This window comes from Somniosus microcephalus, chromosome 3 (assembly GCF_052327205.1).
Source record: "Somniosus microcephalus isolate GS21.2 chromosome 3, FLI_Smic_1.0, whole genome shotgun sequence".
NCBI lineage: Eukaryota > Metazoa > Chordata > Chondrichthyes > Squaliformes > Somniosidae > Somniosus > Somniosus microcephalus.
The window spans coordinates 140,023,727-140,041,053 of NC_140989.1; the positions used below are offsets into that span (position 1 = coordinate 140,023,727).

General features: G+C 57.8%; 1 protein-coding gene across 2 annotated transcripts in view; it reads left to right on the plus strand.

The window, feature by feature from the left end:
* Positions 1-17,327, plus strand: part of ankef1a (ankyrin repeat and EF-hand domain containing 1a) — a 70,194-nt gene that overhangs the window by 36,703 nt on the left and 16,164 nt on the right. For both annotated transcript variants that reach the window (XM_085981682.1, XM_085981680.1), the window contains exon 7: positions 9,534-9,760. In XM_085981682.1, coding sequence (XP_085837808.1) covers positions 9,534-9,760 — 227 coding nt within the window. The remainder of the gene's footprint in view (positions 1-9,533; positions 9,761-17,327) is intronic.

A 17,327-nucleotide genomic window follows, 5' to 3' on the forward strand; every position in this document is an offset into this window, starting at 1 on the left:
CCCCCCCTCGAGTTCCTGACCTCCCCCTCCGAGTTCCTGACCTTCCCCCCCCTGAGTTCCTGACCTCCCCCCCCTGAGTTCCTGACCTCCCCACCCGAGTTCCTGACCTCCCCACCCGAGTTCCTGACCTCCCCACCCGAGTTCCTGACCTCCCCACCCGAGTTCCTGACCTCCCCACCCGAGTTCCTGACCTCCCCACCCGAGTTCCTGACCTCCCCACCCGAGTTCCTGACCTCCCCACCCGAGTTCCTGACCTCCCCCCCCCGAGTTCCTGACCTCCCCCCCCCGAGTTCCTGACCTCCCCACCCGAGTTCCTGACCTCCCCACCCGAGTTCCTGACCTTCCCCCCCCCTGAGTTCCTGACCTCCCCCCCCGAGTTCCTGACCTTCCCCCCGCCAAGTTCCTGACCTCCCCCCCCCTGAGTTCCTGACCTACCCCCCCGAGTTCCTGAACTCCCCCCCCCCGAGTTCCTGACCTCCCCCTCCGAGTTCCTGACCCCCTCCCCCCCGAGTTCCTGACCTCCCCCCCTGCCCGAGTTCCTGACCTCCCCCCCTGCCCGAGTTCCTGACCTCCCCCCCTGCCCGAGTTCCTGACGTTCCCCCCCCCCGAGTTCCTGACCTTCTCCCCCCGAGTTCCTGACCTCCCCCCCTCCCCCGAGTTCCTGACCTCCCCCCTCCGAGTTCCTGACCTCCCCCCGCCCCCGGAGTTCCTGACCTCCCCCCCCCCACCCCCGAGTTCCTGACCTCCCCTCCAACGAGTTCCTGACCTCCCCCCGGAGTTCCTGACCTCCCCCCGGAGTTCCTGACCTTCCCCCCCCCCCCGAGTTCCTGACCTTCCCCCCCCTGAGTTCCTGACCTCCCCCCCCGAGTTCCTGACCTCCCCCCCCGAGTTCCTGACCTTCCCCCCCCTGAGTTCCTGACCTCCCCCCCCCGAGTTCCTGACCTTCCCCCCCCTGAGTTCCTGACCTCCCCCCCCGAGTTCCTGACCTCACCCCCCTGAGTTCCTGACCTCCCCACCCTGAGTTCCTGACCTCCCCACCCGAGTTCCTGACCTCACCCCCCTGAGTTCCTGACCTCCCCCCCGAATTCCTGACCTCCCCCCCGAGTTCCTGACCTCCCCCCCTGAGTTCCTGACCTCCCCCGCCCCGAGTTCTTGACCTTCCCCCCCTCGAGTTCCTGACCTCCCCCCCGAGTTCCTGACCTCCCCCCCCGAGTTCCTGAACTCCCCCTCCGAGTTCCTGACCTTCCCCACCCTGAGTTCCTGACCTCCCCACCCGAGTTCCTGACCTTCCCCCCCCCTGAGTTCCTGACCTCCCCCCCGAGTTCCTGACCTCCCCCCCCGAGTTCCTGACCTTCCCCCACGAGTTCCTGACCTTCCCCCCCGAGTTCCTGACCTTCCCCCCCCCGAGTTCCTGACCTTCCCCCCCCGAGTTCCTGACCTTCCCCCCGCCGAGTTCCTGACCTCCCCCCCCAGAGTTCCTGACCTCCCCCCCCCGAGTTCCTGACCTCCCCCCCCCCCGAGTTCCTGACCTTCCCCCCCCGAGTTCCTGACCTTCCCCCCCCCAGAGTTCCTGACCTCTCCCCCCGGAGTTCCTGACCTTCCCCCCGCCGAGTTCCTGACCTCCCCCCCGAGAGTTCCTGACCTCCCCCCACCGAGTTCCTGACCTCGCCCCCCTGAGTTCCTGACCTCCCCCCCCGGAGTTCCTGACCTTCCCCCCCCCGAGTTCCTGACCTTCCCCCCCCGAGTTCCTGACCTCCCCCCCCCCGAGTTCCTGACCTTCCCCCCCTAAGTTGCTGACCTCCCCCCCTGAGTTCCTGACCTTCCCCCCCCGCAAGTTCCTGACCTTCCCCCCCCGAGTTCCTGACCTTCCCCCCCCCGAGTTCTTGACCTCCCCCCCCCCGAGTTCCTGACCTTCCCCCCCCGAGTTCCTGACCTCCCCCCCCGAGGTCCTGACCTTCCACCCCCCGAGTTCCTGACCTTCCCCCCCCCGAGTTCCTGACCTCCCCCCGAGTTCCTGACCTCCCCCCCCGAGTTCCTGACCTCCCCCCCTAAGTTCCTGACCTTCCCCCCCCGAGTTCCTGACCTCCCCCCCTTGAGTTCCTGACCTTCCCCCCCTTGAGTTCCTGACCTTCCCCCCCCGAGTTCCTGACCTCCCCCCCCAGAGTTCCTGACCTTCCACCCCCGAGTTCCTGACCTCCCCCCCGAGTTCCTGACCTCCCCCCCCGAGTTCCTGACCTCCCCCCCCGAGTTCCTGACCTCCCCCCCTAAGTTCCTGACCTTCCCCCCCTTGAGTTCCTGACCTTCCCCCCCCCGAGTTCCTGACCTCACCCCCCAGAGTTCCTGACCTCCCCCCCGAGTTCCTGACCTTCCCCCCCCCCGAGTTCCTGTCCTTCCCCCCCGAGTTCCTGACCTTCCCCCCCCGAGTTCCTGACCTTCCCCCCGCCCCGAGTTCCTGACCTTCCCCCCCCCCGAGTTCCTGACCTTCCCCCCCCCGAGTTCCTGACCTTCCCCCCGCCGGGTTCCTGACCTTCCCCCCGCCGAGTTCCTGACCTTCCCCCCCCGAGTTCCTGACCTTCCCCCCCCCGAGTTCCTGACCTCCCCCCCCACTGAGTTCCTGACCTTCCCCCCCCCGAGTTCCTGTCCTTCCCCCCCGAGTTCCTGACCTTCCCCCCCGAGTTCCTGACCTTCCCCCCCCGAGTTCCTGACCTTCCCCCCGCCCCGAGTTCCTGACCTTCCCCCCCCCGAGTTCCTGACCTTCCCCCCCCCGAGTTCCTGACCTTCCCCCCGCCGAGTTCCTGACCTCCCCCCCCGAGTTCCTGACCTTCCCCCCCCGAGTTCCTGACCTTCCCCCCCCGAGTTCCTGACCTTCCCCCCCCGAGTTCCTGACCTCCCCCCCCGAGTTCCTGACCTTCCCCCCCCGAGTTCCTGACCTTCCCCCCCCACCGAGTTCCTGATCTTCCCCCCCCCCCGAGTTCCTGACCTTCCCCCCCCCCCGAGTTCCTGACCTTCCCCGCCCCCCCCGAGTTCCTGACCTCCCCCCCCGGAGTTCCTGACCTTCCCCCCTCCCCGAGTTCCTGACCTCCCCCCCCCCCCCCCGAGTTCCTGACCTTCCCCCCCCCCCGAGTTCCTGACCTCCCCCCCCGGAGTTCCTGACCTTCCCCCCTCCCCGAGTTCCTGACCTCCCCCCCCCGAGTTCCTGACCTCCCCCCCCCCGAGTTCCTGACCTTCCCCCCTAAGTTGCTGACCTCCCCCCCCGAGTTCCTGGCCTTCCCCCCGCCGAGTTCCTGACCTTCCCCCCCCGAGTTCCTGACCTTCCCCCCCCCCGAGTTCCTGACCTTCCCCCCCGAGTTCCTGACCTTCCCCCCCCCTGAGTTCCTGACCTCCCCCCCCGAGTTCCTGACCTTCCCCCCGCCAAGTTCCTGACCTCCCCCCCGCTGAGTTCCTGACCTCCCCCCCCGAGTTCCTGAACTCCCCCCCCCGAGTTCCTGACCTCCCCCTCCGAGTTCCTGACCCCCTCCCCCCCGAGTTCCTGACCTCCCCCCCTGCCCGAGTTCCTGACCTCCCCCCCTGCCCGAGTTCCTGACCTCCCCCCCTGCCCGAGTTCCTGACCTCCCCCCCTGCCCGAGTTCCTGACCTCCCCCCCTGCCCGAGTTCCTGACCTCCCCCCCTGCCCGAGTTCCTGACGTTCCCCCCCCCCGAGTTCCTGACCTTCTCCCCCCGAGTTCCTGACCTCCCCCCCTCCCCCGAGTTCCTGACCTCCCCCCTCCGAGTTCCTGACCTCCCCCCGCCCCCGGAGTTCCTGACCTCCCCCCCCCCACCCCCGAGTTCCTGACCTCCCCTCCAACGAGTTCCTGACCTCCCCCCGGAGTTCCTGACCTCCCCCCGGAGTTCCTGACCTTCCCCCCCCCCCCGAGTTCCTGACCTTCCCCCCCCTGAGTTCCTGACCTCCCCCCCCGAGTTCCTGACCTCCCCCCCCGAGTTCCTGACCTTCCCCCCCCTGAGTTCCTGACCTCCCCCCCCCGAGTTCCTGACCTTCCCCCCCCTGAGTTCCTGACCTCCCCCCCCGAGTTCCTGACCTCACCCCCCTGAGTTCCTGACCTCCCCCCCCTGAGTTCCTGACCTCCCCACCCGAGTTCCTGACCTCACCCCCCTGAGTTCCTGACCTCCCCCCCGAATTCCTGACCTCCCCCCCGAGTTCCTGACCTCCCCCCCTGAGTTCCTGACCTCCCCCGCCCCGAGTTCTTGACCTTCCCCCCCTCGAGTTCCTGACCTCCCCCCCGAGTTCCTGACCTCCCCCCCCGAGTTCCTGAACTCCCCCTCCGAGTTCCTGACCTTCCCCCCCCTGAGTTCCTGACCTCCCCACCCGAGTTCCTGACCTTCCCCCCCCCTGAGTTCCTGACCTCCCCCCCGAGTTCCTGACCTCCCCCCCCGAGTTCCTGACCTTCCCCCACGAGTTCCTGACCTTCCCCCCCGAGTTCCTGACCTACCCCCCCCCGAGTTCCTGACCTTCCCCCCCCCGAGTTCCTGACCTTCCCCCCGCCGAGTTCCTGACCTCCCCCCCCAGAGTTCCTGACCTCCCCCCCCCGAGTTCCTGACCTCCCCCCCCCCGAGTTCCTGACCTTCCCCCCCCGAGTTCCTGACCTTCCCCCCCCCAGAGTTCCTGACCTCTCCCCCCGGAGTTCCTGACCTTCCCCCCGCCGAGTTCCTGACCTCCCCCCCGAGAGTTCCTGACCTCCCCCCACCGAGTTCCTGACCTCGCCCCCCTGAGTTCCTGACCTCCCCCCCCGGAGTTCCTGACCTTCCCCCCCCCCGAGTTCCTGACCTTCCCCCCCCGAGTTCCTGACCTTCCCCCCCCACCGAGTTCCTGATCTTCCCCCCCCCCCGAGTTCCTGACCTTCCCCCCCCCCCGAGTTCCTGACCTTCCCCGCCCCCCCCGAGTTCCTGACCTCCCCCCCCGGAGTTCCTGACCTTCCCCCCTCCCCGAGTTCCTGACCTCCCCCCCCCCCCCCGAGTTCCTGACCTTCCCCCCCCCCCGAGTTCCTGACCTCCCCCCCCGGAGTTCCTGACCTTCCCCCCTCCCCGAGTTCCTGACCTCCCCCCCCCGAGTTCCTGACCTCCCCCCCCCCGAGTTCCTGACCTTCCCCCCTAAGTTGCTGACCTCCCCCCCCGAGTTCCTGGCCTTCCCCCCCCCGAGTTCCTGACCTTCCCCCCCCGAGTTCCTGACCTTCCCCCCCCCCGAGTTCCTGACCTTCCCCCCCGAGTTCCTGACCTTCCCCCCCCCTGAGTTCCTGACCTCCCCCCCCGAGTTCCTGACCTTCCCCCCGCCAAGTTCCTGACCTCCCCCCCGCTGAGTTCCTGACCTCCCCCCCCGAGTTCCTGAACTCCCCCCCCCCGAGTTCCTGACCTCCCCCTCCGAGTTCCTGACCCCCTCCCCCCCGAGTTCCTGACCTCCCCCCCTGCCCGAGTTCCTGACCTCCCCCCCTGCCCGAGTTCCTGACCTCCCCCCCTGCCCGAGTTCCTGACCTCCCCCCCTGCCCGAGTTCCTGACCTCCCCCCCTGCCCGAGTTCCTGACCTCCCCCCCTGCCCGAGTTCCTGACGTTCCCCCCCCCCGAGTTCCTGACCTTCTCCCCCCGAGTTCCTGACCTCCCCCCCTCCCCCGAGTTCCTGACCTCCCCCCTCCGAGTTCCTGACCTCCCCCCGCCCCCGGAGTTCCTGACCTCCCCCCCCCCACCCCCGAGTTCCTGACCTCCCCTCCAACGAGTTCCTGACCTCCCCCCGGAGTTCCTGACCTCCCCCCGGAGTTCCTGACCTTCCCCCCCCCCCCGAGTTCCTGACCTTCCCCCCCCTGAGTTCCTGACCTCCCCCCCCGAGTTCCTGACCTCCCCCCCCGAGTTCCTGACCTTCCCCCCCCTGAGTTCCTGACCTCCCCCCCCCGAGTTCCTGACCTTCCCCCCCCTGAGTTCCTGACCTCCCCCCCCGAGTTCCTGACCTCACCCCCCTGAGTTCCTGACCTCCCCCCCCTGAGTTCCTGACCTCCCCACCCGAGTTCCTGACCTCACCCCCCTGAGTTCCTGACCTCCCCCCCGAATTCCTGACCTCCCCCCTGAGTTCCTGACCTCCCCACCCGAGTTCCTGACCTTCCCCCCCCCTGAGTTCCTGACCTCCCCCCCGAGTTCCTGACCTCCCCCCCCGAGTTCCTGACCTTCCCCCACGAGTTCCTGACCTTCCCCCCCGAGTTCCTGACCTACCCCCCCCCGAGTTCCTGACCTTCCCCCCCCCGAGTTCCTGACCTTCCCCCCGCCGAGTTCCTGACCTCCCCCCCCAGAGTTCCTGACCTCCCCCCCCCGAGTTCCTGACCTCCCCCCCCCCGAGTTCCTGACCTTCCCCCCCCGAGTTCCTGACCTTCCCCCCCCCAGAGTTCCTGACCTCTCCCCCCGGAGTTCCTGACCTTCACCCCGCCGAGTTCCTGACCTCCCCCCCGAGAGTTCCTGACCTCCCCCCACCGAGTTCCTGACCTCGCCCCCCTGAGTTCCTGACCTCCCCCCCCGGAGTTCCTGACCTTCCCCCCCCCCGAGTTCCTGACCTTCCCCCCCCGAGTTCCTGACCTCCCCCCCCCCGAGTTCCTGACCTTCCCCCCCTAAGTTGCTGACCTCCCCCCCTGAGTTCCTGACCTTCCCCCCCCCCAAGTTCCTGACCTTCCCCCCCCGAGTTCCTGACCTTCCCCCCCCCGAGTTCTTGACCTCCCCCCCCCGAGTTCCTGACCTTCCCCCCCCGAGTTCCTGACCTCCCCCCCCGAGTTCCTGACCTTCCACCCCCCGAGTTCCTGACCTTCCCCCCCCCGAGTTCCTGACCTCCCCCCGAGTTCCTGACCTCCCCCCCCGAGTTCCTGACCTCCCCCCCTAAGTTCCTGACCTTCCCCCCCCCGAGTTCCTGACCTCCCCCCCTTGAGTTCCTGACCTTCCCCCCCCGAGTTCCTGACCTCCCCCCCCAGAGTTCCTGACCTTCCACCCCCGAGTTCCTGACCTCCCCCCCGAGTTCCTGACCTCCCCCCCCGAGTTCCTGACCTCCCCCCCCAAGTTCCTGACCTCCCCCCCTAAGTTCCTGACCTTCCCCCCCTTGAGTTCCTGACCTTCCCCCCCCCGAGTTCCTGACCTCACCCCCCAGAGTTCCTGACCTCCCCCCCGAGTTCCTGACCTTCCCCCCCCCCGAGTTCCTGTCCTTCCCCCCCGAGTTCCTGACCTTCCCCCCCCGAGTTCCTGACCTTCCCCCCGCCCCGAGTTCCTGACCTTCCCCCCCCCCGAGTTCCTGACCTTCCCCCCGCCGAGTTCCTGACCTTCCCCCCGCCGGGTTCCTGACCTTCCCCCCGCCGAGTTCCTGACCTTCCCCCCCCGAGTTCCTGACCTTCCCCCCCCCGAGTTCCTGACCTCCCCCCCCACCGAGTTCCTGACCTTCCCCCCCCCGAGTTCCTGTCCTTCCCCCCCGAGTTCCTGACCTTCCCCCCCGAGTTCCTGACCTTCCCCCCCCGAGTTCCTGACCTTCCCCCCGCCCCGAGTTCCTGACCTTCCCCCCCCCGAGTTCCTGACCTTCCCCCCCCCGAGTTCCTGACCTTCCCCCCGCCGAGTTCCTGACCTCCCCCCCCGAGTTCCTGACCTTCCCCCCCCGAGTTCCTGACCTTCCCCCCCCGAGTTCCTGACCTTCCCCCCCCGAGTTCCTGACCTCCCCCCCCGAGTTCCTGACCTTCCCCCCCCGAGTTCCTGACCTTCCCCCCCCACCGAGTTCCTGATCTTCCCCCCCCCCCGAGTTCCTGACCTTCCCCCCCGCCGAGTTCCTGACCTTCCCCGCCCCCCCCGAGTTCCTGACCTCCCCCCCCGGAGTTCCTGACCTTCCCCCCTCCCCGAGTTCCTGACCTCCCCCCCCCCCCGAGTTCCTGACCTTCCCCCCCCCCCGAGTTCCTGACCTCCCCCCCCGGAGTTCCTGACCTTCCCCCCTCCCCGAGTTCCTGACCTCCCCCCCCCGAGTTCCTGACCTCCCCCCCCCCGAGTTCCTGACCTTCCCCCCTAAGTTGCTGACCTCCCCCCCCGAGTTCCTGGCCTTCCCCCCCCCCGAGTTCCTGACCTTCCCCCCCCGAGTTCCTGACCTTCCCCCCCCCCCGAGTTCCTGACCTTCCCCCCCGAGTTCCTGACCTTCCCCCCCCCGAGTTCTTGACCTCCCCCCCCCGAGTTCCTGACCTTCCCCCCCCCGAGTTCCTGACCTCCCCCCCGAGTTCCTGACCTTCCACCCCCCGAGTTCCTGACCTTCCACCCCCCGAGTTCCTGACCTCCCCCCCGAGTTCCTGACCTCCCCCCCGAGTTCCTGACCTCCCCCCCCCCGCGTTCCTGACTTTCACCCCCCCCGAGTTCCTGACCTTCCCCCCCCCGCGTTCCTGACCTTCACCCCCCCCGAGTTCCTGACCTTCCCCCCCCCCCGAGTTCCTGACCTTCCCCCCCCCCCGAGTCCCTGACCTTCCCCCCCCCCCCCCCCCCGAGTCCCTGACCACCAACAAGTTCCTGGCCTTCTTCCCACAATAGATGGGGCATCGTGTGTGGGTCACTGATTGTTACCATGTTTATTGGGCATGAAGTGACTAGTGATAGTGTCATGACTCCCCCTTTGACCCCCTCTCCTCCCCCCTTCGATCTCCACTGCCCCCCTTTGATTCCCTCTCCCCTCTCCACCCTTAACTCCTTCGATCCCCTGACCCACTCCGCATGGAGCCGAGGAAAGTGTGGCGGTGCAGGCTGCAGCTGCCGCACTGCTGGGTACTGTGCATGCGCGACCGCATTGCATGCACATGTGCAGTACCAAACGGGCACGCATGCGCAGAAAAAAGCGTTGCAAGTAATCACTCCATTTAAAGAGTACTTGGATATGCACCTGAAGTGCCGTAACCTACAAAGTTACGGACCAAGAGCTGGAAAGTGGGGTTAGGCTGGACAGCTCTTTTTTAACCGGCACCGACACAATGGGCTGAATGGCCTCCTTCTGTGCCATAAACTTCTATGATTCTATGATTTTATTCTATTTGACATTGAGGTTTTATCAGTTTTTAAGCCTGGTTTTGGAATTTGTTATTCAAGGAGTAGTTTAAATCTGAAGGCTTAATGATAGGGATTTGTTTTAAATTTCTTTGTCTTACTTATCATTGTTATAATATGTTTTGGTTGTTTAATAATATCAGATAACTCTGGATTGAGGAAATGTTGGCTTTGTGTTGTAATACTTGAATAGATAGTGTATCATATATAAGGTGTGCAGTACTACTTGGTTATTTTTTTAACAAAGATTTTTCAGGAAAATCACTCATTATTACAGCAATATTCCTCTAAGTGGTGTCACATTGCACATTATTTTCCTTTGAGGCAGCCAAGAGAGCATAATTAACCTCTGGTTAAATATTACTACTTAGAATGAGCACACACCAATTAAGTGAATAGCTCCATTAGAAACTAATCATAATAATACGGTTATATTATAATGTTTTATGTATTTCTAGGGCTAATGTAAATGCATATGATAATTTAATGTGGACACCCCTTCACCATGCATGCCATTCAGGACAGCGGGACATTGTGGAATTGCTACTGAAGGCTGGTGCATCGGTAAATGCAGTTTCCATAAATGGCGCCACACCTTTAATGAGGGCAGTAGAAAGCTGCAGATTGGACTGTGTAACATATCTGATTAGCCACGGTGCTAGTGTTGATATGGAAAACAATAAAGGTATGCTAGCACTGTGTGACATGATTTGCAAACATTATAAGCCAAAGTTGAAAGAAAATATTTACAGTAAAAAGAACCTGGGGCAGAGCTTGACTTTGAGTGATAGTGTAATTGCGGGCGATAGTGAGTCGGCACCATATTTTACATCTATCCCCATTTTTATTTCCATTGTGTCTGAGATAAAAAATGTGAAGATTCGGTAAACCCACGATGAATCACAATTTACTGGTTGATACTTTCAGAAAGTTAAGAGAATCAAAGAAGCAAATGAGTAAGAGAATAGAACGTCCTTCGTGTTTCAAAAAGGCAGAACTTTTATTTCCACAGGGCAGTGCGCTCGTGTGGTGCCTGCAGCACTATGTGCTCAGCTGCAAATGATGTGGATCCCAAGCTCTGTCAGTGCTCAGAGCTTGTGCACAAATTTGTGCTCCTTGAAAAAAGAAAGACTTGCATTTATATAGTTTCTTTCACAGCCTCAGGACGTCCCAAAGCTCTTTACAGCCAATACAGTACTTTTGAAGTGTAGTCACTGTTAAGGCCCAAGCATGCATGTAAATTATGTGAAAGAACCATTATGTGGCTGGAGTGTCTGTGCGGTCTTTGCAATGGGAGCATCAGAGAAGGCCTGTAATAAAATTCCTGCTCTATGTTGCTGCGTGGGTCTCTCCTACACCTTTCGAGGCAGGACCTCTTGCACCATCACCTCCAATCTGAAAATTGGGCGGGCTTTCCCCACCAATAGTTAAAGAAAAAGCCGTGCATCTTACTCAGGGCAGCCAACAGCCTTTTCACAGCTCTGCTGCCTGATAACTTACCCCATTCCCTTGATGCCCTTACAGTAGGTGCTATATGCTAGGAGTAGAAGCAAGTTCTGGCTATGAGAAGACCCCATACCTTGCCAGAAGGCATTCTGTAAAGCTGTGTTGCTTCTGATGAAACTAATGAGGTAAAACTGAATTAAAGAAGCTTACAGATAAACCTTGCACTGGTTGTTTCTTAGGAGCAATTAGAGGCTATTTGCTGAGCTTCATGTGTCTAGCACAGGCACGATGAGCTGAATGGCCTCCTGTGCTGTATCATTCTATGATTCTATATCAACTAGTAACAGATCCCAATTCAAAATTATTCACACAACGTATTATGCTCCATTGTGCATACATCAGCGGAGCCCCACTATCCTAAGTACTTATTGGAGGGGGTGTGAAGAAATGATTGACATCGTCCCTATCTTTTGCACATGCCCACTGGTTGTAAAAAATTATGCCACAAGATGACAAAATGGTTGCAGATAAGGGAGGCCATTTGGCCACTCTTAATCCATTCATCCAGGATGACCCTAAAATTCCCTCTTGCGGCATCCAATTGGTTCTTAGGGTTTTCTTCTCCACTACTGCATCTGAGAGTCCATTTTTATCACTCTTTGTGTGAAGAAGAATGAAGCGGCTCCATTTACCGCTCAGTTCCTGCCGTTTCTGATTTTAACCCTGCTGGTTTTGGCAGCGGATGAGGCGCCCGACAGACACAGGCGGGATCATCGTGCATAAATGCTAATTGCTATGATGCCACTAGCACCCCAAAAGCATTTCAACCGGGGGGAGGGGTGAAAACCACTGTTACGTCCATGTAATAATAAGAAAAGGACTGCAGAGAACGGTACAACAGGTGTTTACTCAACGTGGTTCAAACTGCAACTGAAACAACAGATTACTACTCAGCGTTATATACAGGTGTGGTCACTGCAGGTACTACAGTATACATGAGCTGTAGAAAGTAGTTCCCCCCTTAAAAGGTACATACATTACAATTCCTCCCCTTTTAGATTAACAGTACCATAACACTCATTTAACAATTAAATATCAAACTAATTACAATTAACACTTTTAACATGCAACATTAGCTGAAAATAGTCTATTTATAAATTCAGTCTTTGGGGAGGCTTCCTGATCCTTTCTGGATAGCGCTTTCCCGAGTGTCTTGCTTTTGGTGCGGAGGCGATTCTGGCCCCCTGTCATCAGTTGGTTCATCAGCTTCCGATGCTACTGTTTCTGGGGTAGATGCTACCTGTACGTCGGGTTCATCACCAGGTACGCATGGGCGAGGCATGGGGTTGACTCGTTCCTGTGACTCTAGGATCTGGTCAGCATGGCGTCTCACGATGCTCTCCCCAACGTCCACTGTGTACATTAGTGGCCCCTGCCGTGTGCATATCGTTCCTGGTTGCCATTTCTCTGTTCGGTAGTCGTGGGCCAAGACTGGTTGCCCTACATTGAAGCTCCTTGTCGGCTTCTCATTGGTGTGCTGGAATTGCTTACTCTCAACATCTCTTCGTACATTTGGTCTGAGCAAATCCAGACGAGATCTCAACCTTCGGTTAAAGAACATCATGGCCGGGGCCTGGTTGGTGACTGCATGTGTTGCATTTCTGTAGACTAACAGGAAATTGTCCACCTTATGCTGCAGTGGAATGTCGTCATCGCACATGGCCTTTACTGCTTTTTTAAAGGTTTGTACGAACCTCTCAGCCAATCCATTTGTGGCTGGATGATACGGGGCGGATGTGTAATGCCTTACCCCATTCCTTTTCATAAATCTTCGAAACTCTTCGGACACAAACTGTGGTCCGTTATCAGAGCAAATCTGCTCTGGCAAGCCGTTCCTGGCAAAAATGGTCCGTAGGACTGCAATAGTTTTCTCCGTGGTGGTGGAGGACATTTTGATCACCTCAGGCCATTTCGAGTGTGCATCCATGGCTATTAAAAACATTGAGTCCATGAATGGACCAGCAAAATCAATATGCACCCGTTGCCATGGAGATGAGGGCCACTCCCATGGGTGTAGAGGGGCATGTGGTGGTGCATTTTGGACCTTCTGGCATCCTGAGCAGCTCTTTGTCAGGTCCTCGATTTGTTTATCGATCCCCGGCCACCACACATAAGCCCTAGCAAGGCTTTTCATTTTCACCCCTCCCAGATGACCTTCATGAAACTAATTGAGCACTCTCTCCCTTAACTTGGGTGGAATTACCACTCGGGATCCACACATCAAGGTCCCCTGGCATACTGACATCTGTTCTCTTCTGGATGAGAATGCTGGCAACAGTGAGTCGCCATGTGCTGGCCATCCCTTCACCGTCAATCATATACCCGAGACAGAGTCGGGTCATTTCGGGTCTCCTCTATACCAGCGTTAGTTACTGGCAAGCATTCAATTATAGTCGAATGAAATATTTCGACAGGATCCACTGCTGGTGCTTCCTCCGCAGTAGGCAGTGGCAGGCGTGATAGCCCATCAGCGTTTCCATGCTGTTTCGTGCCCTTATACGTGATTTCATATTGGTGTGCCCCTAGAAAAAGGGACCATCTTTGTAGCCGTTGCGCAGTCATCACCGGAACGCCCTTCTTTGGATTGAAGATGGAGACAAGTGGTTGGTGGTCAGTCAGCAAGGTGAACTTCTGCCCATGCAGATAGTGATTGAACTTTTTCACTCCCCACACTAGGCTGAGGGCCTCCCTGTCAATCTGGGCGTAGTTACGCTCGGCTGAAGTTAGTGACCGAGACGCAAAGGCTACTGGCCTCTCCGAGCCGTCTGGGAATTTGTGCGACAGCACCGCTCCAATGCCATAGGGTGATGCATCACACGCCAACCGAATTGGTAGTGCTCGGTTGAAATGAGCCAACACCTCTTTTGATGTGATCAATTCTTTGCACTTCTGGAAAGCTCGTTTACATTCGTCACTCCACTTCCATGGTACCCCCGTTTGCAGTAGGGTGTTCAGTGGGTGTAGTACGGTAGACAAATTCGGCAAGAACTTATGGTAGTAATTCACCAGCCCGAGGAACGACCTCAGTTGTGACACATTTTCCGGTGCTGGAGCCTTGACTACTGCCTCAATCTTTTCAGGGGACTTATGTAACCCCTCTTCATCAATAACGTGGCCACAATACGAGATCTGCTTCTGGAAAAACTCGCATTTGTGGCGATTAGCTCGGAGCCCATATTCCTGGAATCTAGTGAGCACCTGCTCCAGGTTGGTGAGGTGATCACTGTCATTTTCGCCCATGACCAGGATGTCGTCCAAATAACACTGGGTCCCTGGAATCCCTTGCAGGACTTGTTCCATTGCCCTTTGCCAAATAGCCGGAGCCGATGCTACCCCGAACACCAGCCAGTTGTATTGGTAGAGACCTTTATGAGTGTTGATCGTGAGGTACTGTTTCGAGGCTCCTTCTACCTCCATTTGCAGGTACGCCTGGGCCAGATCAATCTTAGTGAAGCGTTTCCCTCCAGATAGCGAGGTGAAAATATCTTCAATCCGCGGAAGCGGATATTGTACAGTGTGAAGGACTGGGTTCACTGTCACCTTAAAGTCCCCACAGATGCGAACCTTCTTTGGTTCCCCAGGCGTATTACTCAATGACCTCTTCATTACAGGAACGATGGGTGTAGCCCACTCGCTCCAGTCCACTTTGGACAGTACTCCTGAACGTTCCAAACCTTCCAGCTCTGCTTCGACGGCTGGGCGGATCGCATAGGTACCGGTCTGGCCTTAAAAAACTTTGGGCTTGCATTTTCCTCTATTTTGATCATCGCTGTTATGCCTTTTAGTGTTCCGAGTCCCTGCTGGAACACTTCTTGTGCGTCAGTTAGCATTTTTGACAGTCGTCCAGGTGTGACGTCGTCATCCTTTTTGGCATCTACAGTCAGTGCTTGTATGGAATGCCAATCTAGCTGTATCTTCCGGATCCATTCACGTCCTAGTAGTGGTGGTCCTCCATCTGGCAATACATATAGGTCCATTTTTGGTGTTTCCTTGCCGTTATATATAACGTTCACTCTTATTTTTCCTTTGGGGTAGACTTTTTGCCCCGTGTACATCTTCAAGACAATCTTTGTATCTCTCAAGAGTATATGTGAGAATAGCCGCTTGTAGTCCCTTCGGTTTATGACTGTTAGGGCTGATCCTGTGTCCAATTCCATTTTCACTTGGACTCCTGCTATCTTGAGCGTGACCCAGATAGTTTGGTGATCCTCCATTTTGATCACATTATGTAGTTTCAGACAACCCAGCTCCTTGCTTCCAGTGTCTGTATCACTCTTCTGTTCGTCTGAACTACTCTCCGTCACCTTATGTACCTTCTTGTACTTCTCCTGTGGAAATTTCTTGCTGCTGGTTTTCTTTCCTGACCTGCAGACTCTTGCTATGTGTCCTACTTTTCCACACTGTCTGCACACTTTGTCCTTGAACCAGCAATCATTATGGTCGTGTGTTGTTCTGCCGCAGCGATAGCACTTCACTGTTCCGTATGACATTTCATTTGTGCCATATTCTTGCGGTTTCCATTGTATCTCTGCAGCACCCCGTGCTGCTGCTTCATGTGATACTGCAATGCTGAAAGCCTTGTCCAGTGTAAGATCCTTTTCTGATAGGAGCCGTTTCTGGGTTCCTTCACTTTGAAGCCCACACACAAACTTGTCCCTTAAAGTATCTGCTAGTCCCGTTCCAAACTGGCAGTGTTTCGATAGCTTGCACAGTTCCGTTAAATACTCAGCATTACTTTCATCTTTATGCTGGTTCCTTTTGTGAAACTTAAATCTTTCTGCTATCAGCAGCGGTGTGGGGTTTAAGTGGTCCTGTAGGATTGACACTATGCTTTCAAAATCCTTTTCTACTGGCTTCTCTGTGGTTACTAGGTTTCGTAGTAAGGCATACGTTTTTGCACCCATTGAATTCAACAATACCAGCGCTTTCTTGTCATCTGGCACTTCATTCGCCTTGCAGTATACTTCTATGCGTTCGACATATGTCGTCCAATCTTCGACTTCATTGTCGAACGCTGTGATACTGCCACTCTTCTGCATTTTTGTGTGTGGTTAGACTGGCTTAAAATGGCATCTCCCGCGCCTTCCTTTCTTCCCCGCTGCGGCTTAAAATGGCGTCTCCCGCGCCGCTGCCGCTCTCGGCGGTCCTCGTGGCAAATGGCGACGCCCTGTGGGTTTCGTGCGCTGCTGCCAACGCCGCTCTCTGCGGTCCTCGTGGCAATGGCAGCGCCTCGTGTTTTCCTGCGCGCCTCTCCCCCCCGTTGACGCTGCTCGGCCCTTGACCACCGGCTGCGCTCTGCTCTCTCTCGCCTCTCTCCCCCGTTGACGCTGCTCGGCCCTTGACCACCGGCTGCACTCTGCTCTCTCTCGCCTCTCTCCCCCGTTGACGCCGCTCGGTCCTGAACACCGGCTGCGCCCTGTGCGCTCTGCTCTCTCTCTCTCCACTGTCGACGCTGCTCGGCCTTTTTCTATGCTGCTCGGTCGGGCTCTAGCCCGTCGCTGTCTGGGAAGGGTCTGCGCAGTACCTGTTGCCAGCCCGTTTCGCTGGACCACCGTGACTGGAAAGCCAAGCCTGGCTCTCGACAGCCTCCCCTGCGATGCTCAAATCTCCGCTGGATGACTGGGCAGTTGCCCGTGGTCGACGCCCGTGCTTCTGGACTCGACCTTCTTCCACTGTTCTCCAGGAGCGAATCTCTGGGAGGTGATGCAGAGTTGCAGGTAGGTTCGAACTTGCTCGTCGCCACTGTTACGTCCGTGTAATAATAAGAAAAGGACTGCAGAGAACGGTACAACAGGTGTTTACTCAACGTGGTTCAAACTGCAACTGAAACAACAGATTACTACTCAGCGTTATATACAGGTGTGGTCACTGCCGGTACTACAGTATACATGAGCTGTAGAAAGTAGTTCCCCCCTTAAAAGGTACATACATTACAGCCACCACCGGGGTCGGCCACTGATGGGAAGGCTGAAGAGACCCTCCAGATAAGTGAAAACATGTTGTTTGTGGGGCCAGGAGGAGCATGATCCATGGAATATAACATTGAGACCCCCTTGCTATGTGGACTGGATACGGAAATCCTCCACACATATCTTCATGAGTGCTTCTCCCAATCCTTTGAAAGCAGGACTGATTAACACTTTGCTAAGACAAGGCCATATATGAATCATTGAGCTGTGTTGTTTTACAGTCAGCAAGTGAACATACAGAGTAAAGTAAATAGCAAATATCACCTTTAACTTAACTTCAGTCATTCCTCAAAGATAAGAGAAATAATAAACCATGGTACTCTGTCCCAGTTAGCAGGCTAACTAAAACTTGGTTTTGGTCAGTCATATCACTGAATCAGGCCAAGTCTTGTACAAGGCCTCATCTGCTCTTTTCTTAAGGTAGACAGGCCTCGGACTTACCTGCCTCTCTCAACAAATGTTAGCAACTGACCTTCAACATGTGGGCCTTTGTTCTTATTTGTGGCCTCTCTGGACAGGAAGTTTGGCAGTTTGACTCCTTTCCTTTCCGAGTGTTGGCCAGTAGAGCTGCCAATTAACTCAGGAGTGGATTATGAATATACAACATTGACGGGCAGGAAAGGACCTGCTGGCCCATCAAGCCTGCCCCACACTCATGATAGCCAGAGCAGCATGACTAGACACTTCCTGCCATACAACCCCCTGCTGTATTCACAGGAACAGTTTCTCCTACCATCTTGTGTGAATGTCTACTGGAAGTGTCTGAAATGAGATATC